The 17,418-nt window shown below is 42.5% G+C and overlaps 1 protein-coding gene across 5 annotated transcripts in view; it reads left to right on the plus strand.

Annotated features, from left to right (window-relative positions):
• Positions 1-4,390: 4,390 nt before the first annotated feature.
• Positions 4,391-17,418, plus strand: part of nlgn1 (neuroligin 1) — a 476,122-nt gene continuing 463,094 nt past the window's right edge. For 2 of the 5 annotated variants that reach the window (XM_060941541.1, XM_060941542.1), the window contains exon 1: positions 4,475-4,874. In XM_060941541.1, coding sequence (XP_060797524.1) covers positions 4,505-4,874 — 370 coding nt within the window. In that variant the 5' untranslated portion in view covers positions 4,475-4,504. Of the gene's footprint in view, positions 4,879-17,418 lie in introns of all 5 variants that reach the window. The other 3 variants (XM_060941540.1, XM_060941544.1, XM_060941543.1) reach the window with 3 other exon arrangements.

Genomic DNA, 17,418 nt, shown 5'->3' on the forward strand with positions numbered 1-17,418 from the left:
CGTTTTTCAGCCTCGGAAACGCCGTCCTCGTGTAAACGAAAGGCACTTCTGATAAAATATTTAGTCGTTTTTACCCGACAGCGTCCTCGTGTAAACGGGCCCTTAGAGTCACCAGTTAACCTAACTGCATGTCTTTGGACTGTGGGGGAAACCGGAGCACCCGGAGGAAACCCATGAGGACAACATGCAAACTCCACACAGAAAGGCCCTCGCCGGCCACGGGGCTCGAACCCGGACCGTCTTGCTGTGAGGCGACAGCGCTAACCACTACACCACCGTGCCGCCCTGCAAAAAATTGATATTTAAAAAAATATAGATATAAATATCTTATGCCAAATTATTATGGCATGTTACAAAAAATAAAGAAAAAATCCAAGTCCTCGTCTCCAATTTATGTGTCCGAATGCAGTTAATGCACAAGTCTGAGTCATCAGTGCTCAAGTCCAAGTCAAGTCACGAGTCTTTTAAATTGGAGCTCGAGTCGGACTCGAACACTACAAGCCTGCCAGTACCACACAATCCTATCTTCACGAAGCCTACTGTGTGTTTTTTCCCCCACAATTAATCATCAAAGCAAAGCCACAGAGACTGCAAACTATGCTCTATGAAAATGTAAAGTACTACAGCATTTTCCTATAATACAGGGAATCTTAGTGTTGAAAATGTATCTTTAATAGAGTGTGTAGAAAATGAGCGCAACGTGCCATGAACTGTGGACACAAATGTATGAAGTGGTGAAGTGAGCATGCAGAGAAACTGTCGCGCACAGAGCTGGCCCGTGGCATAGGCAATATAGGCAAATGCTAAGGGCGCTGCGTCCATCCAGGGGCGCAGAAACGGGGGGAGAAAAATTATGACTTCCACTATTCTGAAAACGAGTCAGCATTATAATGTCTTAGCCTAATTTAATTGTACAGCAAAGCATGTAGTCAGGGTGCGATTTGTCAAAAAAAGCGGGGTGGGGTGGGGCGGGGTGTGGTGGTGGTTGTTAATCATGAAACAATAAGCACTCAACAGTGGTTCGCCCTGTCTATAGTGGGTCTTCGGGCGCGCAAGTGCGCATCCGCGGCTATTCTCTGTTTTGGCCATGTAATAGCCTAAGTGCAAAGTGTGCCCAGGGGCGCCAAGGGCGACCAAAACCCCACCAAAAAGGAGGGATGGAGTTATTGAATGGAGATGTTACCAAGTGCATCAGTGGTGTACAGTGTTTTCAACCACTGTGCTGCCGAACTCTAGTACCGCGGAACACTAGTGTGCCGTGAGAGATCACCAAGTGTACCGTGGAAAATTATAGAATGACTCTATATTGTAAATATTGGCAACAGCGTTTTAGTTTCAGTCAACATTTTCTATTGGTGATGTGCCTTGAGATTTTTTCATTGAAAAAAGTGCGCCCTGGCTCAAAAAGGTTGAAAAACAAGTGTAGCCTACGCAGTAGTGGTCGGTGATTTCCTTATGCCTACTAAAAATGCACAATGATAGGTTATAAGGGGGGAGGGGCGGCATGGTGGTGTAGTGGTTAGCGCTGTCGCCTCACAGCAAGAAGGTCCTGGGTTCGAGCCCCGGGGCCGGCGAGGGCCTTTCTGTGCAGAGTTTGCATGTTCTCCCCGTGTCCGCGTGGGTTTCCTCCGGGTGCTCCGGTTTCCCCCACAGTCCAAAGACATGCAGGTTAGGTTAACTGGTGACTCTAAATTGACCGTAGGTGTGAATGTGAGTGTGAATGGTTGTCTGTGTCTATGTGTCAGCCCTGTGATGACCTGGCGACTTGTCCAGGGTGTACCCCGCCTTTCGCCCATAGTCAGCTGGGATAGGCTCCAGCTTGCCTGCGACCCTGTAGAAGGATAAAGCGGCTAGAGATAATGAGATGAGATGAGGTTATAAGGGGGGCGGGGGGAGCGGTGTTCATCGGGGAATGAGAATGGCTATGCACTGCAAAAAGTAGCCCAGACTACAAGTGCTTAAATGAAGAAATCCAAACTCTCGGGTGCGTAAGGGCGCAAACGAAGGCTACAGGAAGAAACAAATAGAGCGAAGTTGTAAGTCTGATCTAATCTCTCATATCAACCATTATAGTGGCAAATTAATATTTTAGACGCCTGAATCAATGTCTGCCTAGCTAACTAGATGCAAACAGCAATAGACTTCAATAACAAAGTACCCATAATAGCACTTTTGTTTGAAAATACAGCCCATTGATGTCCTAACAGGGTGCTTAAGTTTGCACAATTTAGAAATGTAGAATTTTTTATTCATTTAATTTGTTAATTTTTCAGAGATTACTTAACTTTTAATAGCAAAAAAGAAACTAAAAATAATTTCTTGTTTATTGTCCATGCACTATACGCTTTGAACAGGGTGCGGAAGAGTTTTTGCCCATTATATGGAGATATGTATTGAATTTGTGTGGTCATTTTACTTTGTGACACTTTATGTGAATAATGATAACAATAATGAAAAAGATAAAAATGACTTCTTGTTTATTGTCCATGCACCGTACATTGTTTAATAGTAATAGAATAGAGTGATTAGATTAAAGTGTTATTTAGATGTTATAAGAGGGTTTTTTTTCTTGGGGGGGGGGCGCCAAAACTCAATTTCGCCTAGGGCAGCCAAAGACCTAGAGCCGGCCCTGGTTGTGCGTGCGTGTGTGTGTGTGTGTGTGTGTGTGAGAGAGAGAGAGAGATCAGTTCAGTTAGGCAAGCACTGAGACACGTGTCCCTTCCACGCACCGTCCCTTCATCATACTTCATACTGTATGTTGCTCCTAGTACATGACGGGAAAGCCATGGCCTAATGGTTAGAGAAGCAGCTTTGGGACCAAAAGGTTGCTGGTTTGGTTCCCTGGACCAGTAAGAATGGTTGAGGTGTCCATGAGTGAGGCATCTAACCCCTGAATGCTCCCCAGGCTGCTCTGGGTATGATGTATGTCACTCTGGATAAGAGCATCTGCTAAATGCCTGTAATGTAATGATGTTAGTTTGTGGTTTTCTTTTTAACATCAACGAAATTGCAGCTAAATGAGAAACGTGCTTGCTTGATAAGTTCTGTAGATTATTCTTGTTGCTATCAGTATATATATATATATATATATATATCTATATCTGTATCGATCAGTACCAAGAGCATTTACTTATACTCTCGGGGGGGCTGACAGTGAATCTGACCATGCCTCAGCATTTGGCTGAATCATAATGACATATTTTGGATCAAACATAGCAGAAGGTCTTTCCGATTTTGAGGCCAGAGACCCTCTGTATTCAGACATATCCCCGACTGTAGGTTGCTCCGGCGGAAATTCCAAATCTTCCACGTCTGCAGCTGAATGATGTGCTTGTTAAGGAGCTCAGAGCAGAGCGTTCTTCAGTCTGTGTGTGGCTCTACAGTAACGTTCAGGACAAGTGTTCTTTTGTCTGTGAACATAAACCCTATTTTGTTGTGCGAGTAGTTGCGGTTCATTCGTTTTGCGTGCTAAATGAAGGACAGCTCAAAACGAGGCTGCGTGTGTGTGTGTGCTTGCTGGAGCAGTTCGAAATGTACTTGTCTTGCTCATTAAGGCATGTTTCCTGTGGTGAATATAAAAATAGCTTTGATATGTATGCAAGGATGTAATGTGCCCTTGTACTTGAGTAAGAAGTTGAAATGTGCTGCAAAATATGAGTTTATCTTCAGCTACTTGAGCTGTCATTTGTCTGTAGTGCCATTCTAATTAATATCAGTCTCCATGGACTACAGTTGTTTTTGGCTTTGTCTCAGCTGAGTGAAACCGAATCTTTGACAGTTTTTCGACTCTGTTCTATAGTCTATATTCTCCAGAATCATCTACTCGACGCTACAGTTCTAGCCCTATTATAGCATCTCTCCTCCAATTGACCCTCTTTTGAAGCTGCATCAATGTCAGTGAGTTCAGAGCTTCTCTTAAACTAACTGGGTCTCAGCGGTCAGTATGATAGATGCAGCGTCATATACCTGAGCTCTGGTTCTGGAACCTTCCGCTTGATGGCAACCGTGCAGGACCGTAACGCTCAATAAAGCTGCACTCCCCATCTGCCTCTATCCAGGCACTAATGAATTCTCTTTTATTTCCTGCAGGATATAGACCCGGAGCCTCAGCGGGCTTGATTTATCTCTCCACAACCTAGCATGGAGTGCGGCTGCGTGGACAGGACATGACCTGACGGATAGCGTGTGGTGAAGCCGTTACCTTGCCACGCATAGCACTCGATGTGGGAACCCTTGCCATGCGAAGAACCACTGGACATTTCCAGAGCCATACGTTCTTCCGAAGGTGCCACCTCTCGGTTTTGAGCGTGCCCAGTCAAAGGATATAGCAGATATCAAGCCAGCGTCGGAGCTTGTTTCACTGTGGGGAGGGAAAGGGGATTAGCGAACGATGCTCGGCCAGCTCGGTCGGCCCTGGAGTGCCATGCAGTCACGGCTGGATATGGGCGTGGGCCTGGAGCTGCCCTCCCTGCTGTGGGTGCTGGCCTTGGCTCTCCAGACTTGGATGGGTGCTGCGGAGAAGCTGGATGAGTTGGACCCTGTGGTGACCACGGCATACGGCAAGCTGAGAGGCTTCAAGAAAGAACTCAACAATGAGATCCTGGGGCCTGTGATTCAGTTCCTGGGCGTGCCCTACGCAGCACCTCCTACAGGGGAGAGGCGATTTCAGCCCCCCGAGCCACCCACGCCCTGGCAAGACATCCGCAACGCCACACACTTTGGCCCGGTGTGCCCACAGAGCGTTGTGGAGGGCAGGCTGCCTGATGTCATGCTGCCTGTATGGTTCACCAACAGCCTGGAGGTGGTTTCAACCTACGTGCAGGAGCAGAGCGAAGACTGCCTTTTCCTAAACATTTACGTGCCCACGGAGGATGGTGAGTGTGTATGTGTGCAGCGGTGTGGATCCGCGGATCCGTTTGTCTCATCTCTGTATCTCCTTTGTGTGAGTGAACTTAGAAAAGCATGATCGCTGCATGTCAACATGCATGCCACTGCTTTTATGTGTCTGTGTGTGTGTGTGTGTGTGGGGACGAGTTTATGTGTGATGCGAATGAGTGCCTATAGATCTATCTATATAAGTAAGTAAGTGTGGATGACGTGCGAGCGTGCATAAGAGTGGCTGTACATGTCTCCTAACCTCCCTCGCCATCCCTTTACGCAAGCACACCCCCATGTGCCGTAGCACGTCCATTTTTTAGGTGAAGCTGGTTCCTTCTCAACTCCTGCCTCTCTCACTCTCACTTTTTTCTGCCAGCAGTTCATAATGTGTCCATTGTGTGTGCTGGCACAATGAGCTAGGGTCATAGAGTGAGAACCTCATTTTAGAGTAATAATGATCATCATGATGAAGATGATGATGATGATGATGATGATGATGATGATGATGATGCTAATGATGGATTGGAAGACAGTGAGAGCAGCTCTCCATGTTAACCTCTTTTCCCTTTTCGTCTCAGTGCTGTTTGCATGCTCCCACTGTCTGTAACGGAGCTCCATGTTATTCTTTAGTCTTCTATTCATTTTTGCAGTAAAAAGAATATCCAAGGAATGTGCCAGGAAACCGGGCAAGAAAATATGTAGAAAAGGAGGTATGTATGCACTGACATGATAAACCAAAAAATAAAAAAATAAAAAGACAAGACAAAAGATCTCCCCTCCATCCCACGTTTTTTCTCGAGAAGAAAAAAAAAGCTGTAAAATTTCAGCTCATTGATTGGCTAACTGTTGATTCCATCTATGAGGAGTTAACCGGGACCATTCCCACTCTTAAATTGGCTGAGTGCACGTTGAACTTGCAAAATGTAATCTCAATTAAAAGAGACGTTATCTGAATTCCATTGGCTTACGCTGGCTAAATCGATAATGGCTTCATCAAGATAATGTCCAACACACACTCCATTCCCTCTGTTCCCTCCCACACGGCATGGCCTACACCGTATCTAGTGACCTCCCTCTTTTATACAGTATATAGCCTCTATGATTAATGTAGTCGTCTATGATTCCACTTTGACCTTCTTGCTTTTTTTTTTTTTTGACATGCCAGAAAAGAGAAATTAGGGAAAAAAAAAATGCTGAGACTCTGACATGTAAACAGAGATGGCAGATGGAGCGGAGATGGCTGTGGCCCAACTTCCTGTTCTGTCTGTTTTCTCTTAACCTCTACACTTCATTCCCCCCCCCGCCACCACCACCAAACCAGGGTTAACATTTCCCTCTTCTTCTCTTTTGACCTTTTCTGTCCTCTGACTTCTCTAATCCGCACTAATCAAATATTTCCTCCTTCAACACACTCAGCAGTCATTACACCACAAGCCTTTTTTCAAATCCACCAGCTTCCTTCGCCCATTAAACACCGTGTGTTTGTCCGAGTTATCTGTTTAAGAGTTCTGGCAGCTGGCGAAATTAGCCCGTGCCCCACAAAGATCATTTAAAATGAGAAAAAGAAAAAAAAGAAAAGAAAGAGTGGAGACCAATGGGGAGACTCACAGCATTGTCTTGTTTGTGCCGAGTGTATTTAGCCTACAGTGTGAACATGTTGTGATATATCATCTGTTATAGTGTTCATGGCTAAATGTTCTACTGTTCATTTAGAGAAAGCCATTCACAGATCACTGTGTCGTCATTATCATAAATCAGATCTGATCTCGGGTCAGAAACCTGATCCACTTGGAGTGGATAATGAGAAAATATTTTGTTTTGCAGCGTGTAAACATGCCGACCGGCTCATATTATTCCTGCTGTACTGTCAGGTTTTATTTTATTATTCACTTGAAAATATCCTCAAAATATCACAAAGACTTTAGCTGATGTAATGTTTAAATGAGTCGAAATGAGATGAGTGCTAATTGGTGGTTGATGTTAAATCTCACCCTGAGGCATTAGATGAAGCAAATGCTGATGATTTCAAACACACTGTGCTGCATGAAATTATTTCAAAAGTGGGCGATTTATTACTATTTTTTTTTCTTCAATATTGACAAGTTGAAGAGGAGCAAATTTATTTCATGGCTTTCCCGAGGCCTCTCTTTCCTCTTCTTATGATTTTGATAGGGAATAGTGGTTTAAGTTATGTGAATTATTTTCTCTACAGTGGACTGGAGGCTTGTCCAGAGTTTATTCTGGGGAATCTGATCAGGAAAAAAAATTCTGAATTTTTGATCAGAGAGGGGAGGGGGGAAAAAAAATGAGTGAATTTTCTGGAGCTTAAAATAATGCTAATCATAATTCAGAAAAGAAATACGAGATACGAAGGTTAATAGGAATTATTCTGTCCACATTCACTAGATATGAGCAATCGCGTGCTCTGATTGGCTACTCTACTACTAGGCTATCAGCTCATATACCGCGAGTAGAGAAAAACAAAATGGTGGATTGTGTTGCTGAACCAACCGAGGGTGAAATAAAAACTACTCAAAAACAGCAATAAAATATGGAATGAAAGTATTTGATGATCAGAATGAAATAAAATATGTATATATTATTTTCAAGAATTGTAACATTTTTCACAGATTGCTACTGTCATTTCGCTGGTTTGTTTACATTCAAAGCAGAAATTATTTTGTCGGACGTTTTGTAGAAAGCTTTTGTTTATCAGATTTCAAAATCCAGTGAATATGGATCGAATAAAACAGTTATTCCACTCAATCTCGTCGTACACGGCTTACAGCCGACTCAGCACTACGCGCCTCGTCAGCTGTCTGCTCATGTACGACTCGATTTCGTGGAATAACTGTTGAATCTTTGGTGGGAGGTTGTGGGTGTGTCTTCACTTCACTGCTGTCTGTTCATGCTAGAATCTGTCCTGATTTGTTGACAGAATTTATGATTAATAGGTCATTTAAACATTTTAAAAAGGTTGTCTGTTGTCATCAGTCCAGAGTGTATACGCATTCTTGTGTCAACTTTTCTCTGAATTAATGATGTGATGGCACTATTTTGACAGACAGATAGTGTCTGATTCCAAACTGAATCGTTTAGGCATAAGTTCCACTTCTCAAAGTCACTGACAGTGCCAGTCAGAAGTTTGTACACCCCTACTCATTCATAGTTTTTTCTGTATTTTGACTATTTTCTACATTGTCGAACAATACTGAAGACATCTAAACTATGAAATGACATCTGGAACATATATGGAGTTATGTGGAAAACAACAAAGTGTCTAAAAACAAAATAAAATATGTTTATTTTAGATTCTTCAAAGTATCCAGCGTTTACCTTGATGACACTTTGCACACTATTGGCGTTATCTTAACCAGCTTCATGAGGGGGCGGCACGGTGGTGTAGTGGTTAGCGCTGTCGCCTCACAGCAAGAAGGTCCTGGGTTCGAGCCCCGGGGCCGGCGAGGGCCTTTCTGTGCGGAGTTTGCATGTTCTCCCCGTGTCCGCGTGGGTTTCCTCCGGGTGCTCCGGTTTCCCCCACAGTCCAAAGACATGCGGTTAGGTTAACTGGTGACTCTAAATTGAGCGTAGGTGTGAATGTGAGTGTGAATGGTTGTCTGTGTCTATGTGTCAGCCCTGTGATGACCTGGCGACTTGTCCAGGGTGTACCCCGCCTTTCGCCCGTAGTCAGCTGGGATAGGCTCCAGCTTGCCTGCGACCCTGTAGAACAGGATAAAGCAGCTAGAGATAATGAGATGAGATGAGCTTCATGAGGTCGTCACCTGGAATGCTTTTCAGTTAACAGGTGCCTCGTCAAAAGTTCTCATCTCATCTCATTATCTCTAGCCGCTTTATCCTTCCACAGGGTCGCAGGCAAGCTGGAGCCTATCCCAGCTGACTACGGGCGAAAGGCGGGGTACACCCTGGACAAGTCGCCAGGTCATCACAGGGCTGACACATAGACACAGACAACCATTCACACTCACATTCACACCTACGGTCAATTTTAGAGTCACCAGTTAACCTAACCTGCATGTCTTTGGACTGTGGGGGAAACCGGAGCACCCGGAGGAAACCCACGCGGACACGGGGAGAACATGCAAACTCCGCACAGAAAGGCCCTCGCCGGCCCCGGGGCTCGAACCCAGGACCTTCTTGCTGTGAGGCGACAGTGCTAACCACTACACCACCGTGCCTCGTCAAAAGTTAATTAGTGCAATTTCTTGCCTTCTTAATGCGTTTGAGATCAAACAGTAATAATAAAAATGCAGTAAATAGCCCTATTCCACAACTGTAGTAATCCATATTATATCAAGAACCGCTCATCTAAGTAAAGAGAAATGACACCCATCATTATTTTAAGTCATAAAGTTTCTTTTAATGAATAAAAATAAAGAAAAATCATTGAATTAGGTGTACAGTTCCAATCAACAGTCCAAACTTTTGACTGGAACTGTACCTTGGCAAAACCTTAACCATGTTGTGATATTTATGACGTGACGAAAATACAGTTGTGTAGCAATGTTTCGACATCCTTCAAGCCAAACAAAACCCCAGAATAAACTGTTTGCTGATCATGACAAGTGCCCTGATGTGCTCCCACCCATGTTTAAATTAAAAAATAAAACTTTCAAACAATTTATTTTAAAGCTTGTGATGTAACCGGCACACTAGTACACCATTTACCTTCCTTACAGAGAGTCATCAAATAAAGACTATTAATTCTCAGAAAAAAAAAAAAATCCCTAGGCAGCACTCTCTCTGTGTGTGTGTGTGTGTGTGTGTGTGTGTGTGTGTGTGTGTGTTCAGATGGGTTAAAGGCACCAAAAGAATTTCACTGTGCTGTATTGTATGTGACAAAGGCTTCTAATTCCTAAAAATCTAATCAGAAATTTTTTGTAACCATTTGATTTTTTTTACTGGCAACAAAATCCGCAAATCAACAAACTTCACTTTTATGTAGTTTAAATTTCACTCGGCTATATCACGCGTACGCAGTACTGACACGGATTCTTGTAAACAATCCCGTTGTCATCGCAACATGATTGTTGCTGTCTGAAAAGATTGCTTTTCTCAGTGAATGAAAACAAACAAAAGCATGTCACATACAAGGAAAAAAAATTTGGAAAAAAAAATGGCGCGTTTATAGGCAGCAAAACCGCTTCTCAAAGGCTCTGTATGTGTGCATTCACTGTTTACGTGTGTGTGTGTGTTTACTGCTTCAGTGCTCGGGCTTATTTGTACACCCAAACATTTGACACTTGGGCATCTTCAGGGTTGTTCACAACAATTTAGAAACTTTATACTAAAAAACCCCGATTCCAAAAAAGTTGGGACAAAGAACAAATTGTAAATAAAAACGGAATGCAATAATTTACAAATCTCAAAAACTGATATTGTATTCACAATAGAACATAGACAACATATCAAATGTCGAAAGTGAGGCATTTTGAAATTTCATGCCAAATATTGGCTCATTTGAAATTTCATGACAGCAACACATCTCAAAAAAGTTGGGACAGGGGCAATAAGAGGCTGGAAAAAGTTAAAGGTACAAAAAAGGAACAGCTGGAGGACCAAATTGCAACTCATTAGGTCAATTGGCAATAGGTCATTAACATGACTGGGTATAAAAAGAGCATCTTGGAGTGGCAGCGGCTCTCAGAAGTAAAGATGGGAAGAGGATCACCAATCCCCCTAATTCTGCGCCGACAAATAGTGGAGCAATATCAGAAAGGAGTTCGACAGTGTAAAATTGCAAAGAGTTTGAACATATCATCATCTACAGTGCATAATATCATCAAAAGATTCAGAGAATCTGGAAGAATCTCTGTGCGTAAGGGTCAAGGCCGGAAAACCATACTGGGTGCCCGTGATCTTCGGGCCCTTAGACGGCACTGCATCACATACAGGCATGCTTCTGTATTGGAAATCACAAAATGGGCTCAGGAATATTTCCAGAGAACATTATCCGTGAACACAATTCACCGTGCCATCCGCCGTTGCCAGCTAAAACTCTATAGTTCAAAGAAGAAGCCGTATCTAAACATGATCCAGAAGCGCAGACATCTTCTCTGGGCCAAGGCTCATTTAAAATGGACTGTGGCAAAGTGGAAAACTGTTCTGTGGTCAGACGAATCAAAATTTGAAGTTCTTTATGGAAATCAGGGACGCCGTGTCATTCGGACTAAAGAGGAGAAGGACGACCCAAGTTGTTATCAGCGCTCAGTTCAGAAGCCTGCATCTCTGATGGTATGGGGTTGCATTAGTGCGTGTGGTATGGGCAGCTTACACATCTGGAAAGACACCATCAATGCTGAAAGGTATATCCAGGTTCTAGAGCAACATATGCTCCCATCCAGACGACGTCTCTTTCAGGGAAGACCTTGCATTTTCCAACATGACAATGCCAAACCACATACTGCATCAATTACAGCATCATGGCTGCATAGAAGAAGGGTCCGGGTACTGAACTGGCCAGCCTGCAGTCCAGATCTTTCACCCATAGAACATATTTGGCGCATCATAAAACGGAAGATACGACAAAAAAGACCTAAGACAGTTGAGCAACTAGAATCCTACATTAGACAAGAATGGGTTAACATTCCTATCCCTAAACTTGAGCAACTTGTCTCCTCAGTCCCCAGACGTTTACAGACTGTTGTAAAGAGAAAAGGGGATGTCTCACAGTGGAAAACATGGCCTTGTCCCAACTTTTTTGAGATGTGTTGTTGTCATGAAATTTAAAATCACCTAATTTTTCTCTTTAAATGATACATTTTCTCAGTTTAAACATTTGATATGTCATCTATGTTCTATTCTGAATAAAATATGGAATTTTGAAACTTCCACATCATTGCATTCTGTTTTTATTTACAATTTGTACTTTGTCCCAACTTTTTTGGAATCAGGGTTGTATATATATATCCACTAGGTCTCAGCCTCAGTAAGTCATGTACCATGTAAGTGACGTCAGAATCTCGGATTTTCTTGTGTAATTTGTACTCCGAGCATGCTATTTGAACCTCAAGGAGAGTAAGACATCAGCGCCAAGGGACTTTTTTTTTTTTTTAAGTAAACCAATCTGTACACAGTCTACAGGTACAAATCTAAACAAGTGAACACTCAAACATGTCTTGTATGGATTTTATCTGTCAGAATAAAGGAGCTTGTTTTGGGTTTTGTTTAGCTTAAGCAGACTCCTTACCCAGACATGATGTTTACAGGCAGAAATTCAAGGCAAGATAATAAAATGGACAAAACCTTTTGCAGTCATTTTGGTAAAATATATTTAGCTTTGTGATCGTGTGTAAGGAAAAACACACGACAGATGTTATACACAAGGCGGAAACTGCTACCCACGCAAACAGCAGGGTCTGTCGTGTGTTATTCCGCTTCTACCACAGCGACTTGCTAACAATTACGGCATTTATTTATCAATGAACATTTTAATGGTTTTTAGATTTCATATTGTGGAACATCCGAGAGACAAGTTAGTTCCTGTTCTCACCTACGTTATTGCTGTGATACCAGTCATTTTCTCGCCAGGCCCTCTCACTCCGTCTCTCTCTCACACACACACTCGTACAGTACGCACGCACGCACGCACGTGCAAAGCACAGCCAAGAAATTAGTTGACCAAGAAAATGGAGCAAACAGAAAGCAGTACCAAGACCATGATCACTTATAACCAAGACTCCTTCAACAAATGTTAAATAAATATCTCCAAGCCAAAAAAAAAAAAAACCTCCACATAAATACGTTGATTAACCACACACTTTTTAAATCCCTATATTCTTAGATTATTTGTACAAGTCTTTGTGTATCGGCTGTTACCATAGAAACAATAACCTTTTAGAACAAGCACATTGATATCAATGCTCATGTTACAGCCGAAACTACTGTACTTTATATATCTATGATATAAAAATTACACACACCTTCTGACCAATCAGATTCAAGCATTCAAAAGCACTGAGGTGTAATGGACAGTTTTCACATGACATCACAAAGCTAGCGATTCCCCAGGGTCCGCCATTACTGGGGTCAAGTGCTGCGGTTCGGTTCACTGAGCAAGCTTTGTTCACACGTAGAAGGTTTTTTAAGGCCTCAAAGTTAAACTAGTCCAAATTTAAAGCTTTAAAGCAAACAATGGTACACACCCGCTGCATTCATGGCTGCCGTAATAGGTCAAATGACCCTGTTAGTCATAGCTTTCACAACATTCCTGCAATTAGAGAGCAGGAAGGTGACCAAACAAACCAGATGAGCATACAAAGGAGGAATCTTTGGATTGCAGTGATTAATGGAGAGGAGAGAAAAAAAAACAACAACTATCCGCCATCTCAACACAGTAGAGTCTGCTATTATCCATTATCGCTCACTAACGTTGTAACGTAATGTTGATTGTTTACTCATGCAGAAGGACTTGTTTGTCAAATAATTATCTCTGTTGAATCACACAGACTGCGTTCATTTTTATTTGTGTATAAAGACTAACCCAACTGGAGAAATAAAAATGATACAAACGTGAGACTAAATAATTAGATTAGATTAGATTAGATTAGATTAGATTAGATTAGATTAGATTAGATTAGATAAAACTTTATTGATCCCTTTGGACGGGTTCCCTCAGGGAAATTAAGATTCCAGCAGCATCATTACAGATAAACAGAGAAAAGAAATAGAGAAAACTTCTAGGTAAATTAAAATAAATTAAGTATTTACATATACAAATATAAAAAGAATAAGATATGGGAAAGAGAGGACGGGGGAAAGGGGAGGAGAAATGGGGTTAGGGCAAGTGTGTGTGTGTGTGTGGGGGGGGGGAAGCAGGAAAGATATTGCACTTTATATTGCACATTATTACACATTGTCGGGTATTGCTTATTGTTAGGCTAGGCTACTGCTCCTTCCCGTCCTCTGTCCTCCTGTTACCCCTCCTCCCCCCCAGAGAGGAGTTGTACAGTCCGATGGCGTGAGGGACAAAGGAGTTTTTAAGTCTGTTCGTCCTGCACTTGGGAAGGAGCATTTTGTCACTGAACAGGCTCCTCTGGTTGCTGATGACGGTGTGCAGAGGGTGACTGGCATCGTCCATGATGTTCAGTAGTTTGTCCATAGACCTCTTCTCTGCCACCGTCACCAGAGAGTCCAGCTTCATGCCAACCACAGAGCCGGCCTGCCTGATCAGTTTGTCCAGCCTGGATGTGTCCTTTTTAGATGTGCTGCCCCCCCAGCACACCACGGTGTACAACAGGACACTGGCGACCACAGACTGATAGAACATCCACAGGAGTTTTCTGCAGATGTTAAAGGACTGCAGCCTCCTAAGGAAGTACCGGTATAGCCTGCTCTGTCCCTTCCTGTATAAGTGATTGGTGTTGCAAGTCCAGTCCAGCTTGCTGTCCAGCCACAGCCCGAGGTACTTGGAGAGAGTATTTGAGGTTAGATGCATATAAAAATGTTAGATACAATTAATCATATCTACATGATTAGATGTTTACCGTATGTACATAATGCACTACAACCCCGTGATAACGGACTCTATTACTAGGAACTTCCACATATAACGAACTAATTTCATGTCCCCCGCCTTTAATGACAATGAGTCGGAGTCTTCAAAAAAACATCACTGAGCTGCGCGTTCCTCTTCTCCCCAGAGACAAACAATAAGTAATCAAGTCCGCAGTCAAGTTAACAATACGTGTTAATGCCATAAAACAAAGGCTTAACGAGGCTTGTTTAGATGTCACTCACAATTATCAAAAATGGTGATCACTAACTTCAAAAAATCACTTAAAAGGACTTTATTTTACAAATAAGCAGTTTTACTCATGTCTCTACTCCGCAAGCATTGTTGTCATGGCTACTTGTAAACATAAGACACTCTCCGTCTGTCAGAAAATGCAGGCGATAGATGGACGTAATTGCTGGAATAGTTTTATTTAAAAACACTAGCAAACAGATCCAAATCAGTGATCCAAAATCAGAGTCGAGAAACAGGCAATGGTCAAGCGAGGCACAGGCAGGCGATCAAAGGTGGAGCCAAAGGGCAAAGTACAAAACAGAACCACAAACCAGAATATCAACACAGTGCTACAAAAGGCTTGGTAATGTGAGTCAGAAGGTACAGTGTCTTGCAAAAGTATTCATCCCCCTTGGTGTTTGTCCTGTTTTGTCACATTACAAGCTGGAATTAAAATGGATTCTGGGGGGTTAGCACCATTTGATTTACACAACATGCCCACCACTTTAAAGGTGCACATTGTTTTATTGTGACACAAAGAATAAGATGAAAAAACAGAAATCTGGAGTGTGCATAAGTATTCACCTCCCAAAGTCAATACTTTGGAGAGCCACCTTTTGCTGCAAGTCTCTTAGGGTATGTCTCTTAGCTTAGCACATCTAGCCACTGGGATTTTTGCCCATTCCTCAAGGCAAAACTGCTCCAACTCCTTCAAGTTAGATGGGTTGCGTTGGTGTACAGCAATCTTCAAGTTATGCCACAGATTCTCAACTGGATTGAGGTCTGGGCTTTGATTGGGCCATTCCAAGACATCAAAATGTTTCCCTTTAAACTACTTCAGTGTAGCTTTAGCAGTATGTTTCGGGTCATTGTCCTGCTGGAACGTGAACCTTCGTCCCAGTCTCAAACCTCTGGCTGACTCAAAATGATTTTCCTCCAGAATTGCCCTGTATTTAGTGCCATCCATCTTTCCTTCAGTCCTGACCAGCTTTCCTGTCGCTGCAGATGAAAAATATCCCCACAGCATAATGCTGCCACCACCATGCTTCACTGTAGGAATGGTGTTCTCAGGGTTTGTGCCACACATGGCATTTCCCATGATGGCCAAAAAGATCAGTTTTAGTCTCATTTGACCAGAGAATTTTCTTCCATGTGTTTGGTGAGTCTGCCACATGCTGTTGGGCAAACCCCAAGCATGTTTTCTTAAGCAGTGACTTTTTTTCTGGCCACTCTTCCATAAAGCCCCACTCTGTTGAGTGTACGGCTTAAAGTGGTCCTATGGACAGATACCCCCATCTCCACTGTGGATCTTTGCAGCTCCTTCAGTGTTATCTTTGGTGTCTTTGTTGCCCTCCTTGCCCGATCTGTGAGTTTTTCTGAGCGGCCTTCTCTTGACAGGTTTGTAGGTTCATACGAAAGGGGGTGAATACCTATGCGCACTCCAGATTTCTGTTTTTTCATCTTAATTATTGTTTGTGCCACAATAAAACAACAATTTGCATCTTTAAAGTGGTAGGAATGTTGTGTAAACAACAAAACAGGACAAACGCCAAAAGAGATGACACGGACACGACACTGTTGAAGACAAACTTCATATCCTGGACCATCTAAAACGTGGTGAGAAAGCAACAAATTTGTCTAAAGAATATGAAATCCCAAAAAATTCAATTTCAACTTTTAAAGAAAAAGAGCCCCGAGGCTTTGTTCTTAATTGCAATCAACATGATGGGCTGAAAAGAATGATGTGGCAAGCAAACGACAGCGAGTGTGACCTTATTTCCTTTATTAAGAGTGACTTATTTCCTTTACTTTGTAAAAATGTAAGTGAATTTAGATTAAATATAAATTAAACACAGTTGGTCTTGTTTTACATAAGAGTGAGTGTTTGGTGTGACAAGTGGATCCATCTACAAACTTTTTGGTATAACAAACTATATGGACGTCCCCCAAGGAGTTTGTTTTAACAGAGTTGCAGTGTGGTTCAGCCTGCATGGTAAGCGTTACGTTATACATACTTTGGCTGCAATCAGCATGCGATTTTTCACTTACTACCAGATGCTGAAGATCCTGTACCCAACCATGTACAAAATATGCCTCGAGTGATTTGTAAGCCTTGAGATCGTCAAGCAGAGGTGGACAGTAACGAAGTACATTTACTTGAGTACTGTACTTAAGTACACTTTTTGAGTATCTGTACTTTACTTGAGTATTTTTTCAGGAACTTATTTGACTTTAACTTCACTACATTTGAAAGGCAAATATCGTACTTTTCACTCCACTACATTTTGATCAAGGTCCTTGTTACTATGAAGCAGCTTTGAAAGTGGATGTTTTTTTCTTTTCTTTTCTAAAACATGATTGTTTTTTTTTTCGCAGGTGACACTGAGACAGACGATCAGTAATCACTAGGGTCACGCCACGTCCATAGACTGTATAAAATCAAGTTCAGTTTCTCGGCAGCATGATTTAACATGATCAGTTGATGGCAGAATGGAAGGAGGCGGTTCTTCTGGCGAATGCACGCACCCATGGCCCATGAACCCATGTTTCAGTTTTCTGAAAGGATTAGAGATTTGTTTCGTTTTAAATGTTTGCCGAAAACAAACCACATCACGGCCTACAAAAACTCACCGTCTGACCTACGGAAACATATTGAGGTGTATAAACGTTTTATTTCAAGAGAAAGCTTGCAATGAAGTTGCCTGTGCTTAGAGCTAGTGATAATGTTGCAATCGCTATGCAGTCTGGTTAGTCAAATTACTTTCTATGGATTTGCCCACCAAGTTGCCATAGCC

Source organism: Neoarius graeffei, chromosome 15, assembly GCF_027579695.1.
Source record: "Neoarius graeffei isolate fNeoGra1 chromosome 15, fNeoGra1.pri, whole genome shotgun sequence".
Lineage (NCBI taxonomy): Eukaryota > Metazoa > Chordata > Actinopteri > Siluriformes > Ariidae > Neoarius > Neoarius graeffei.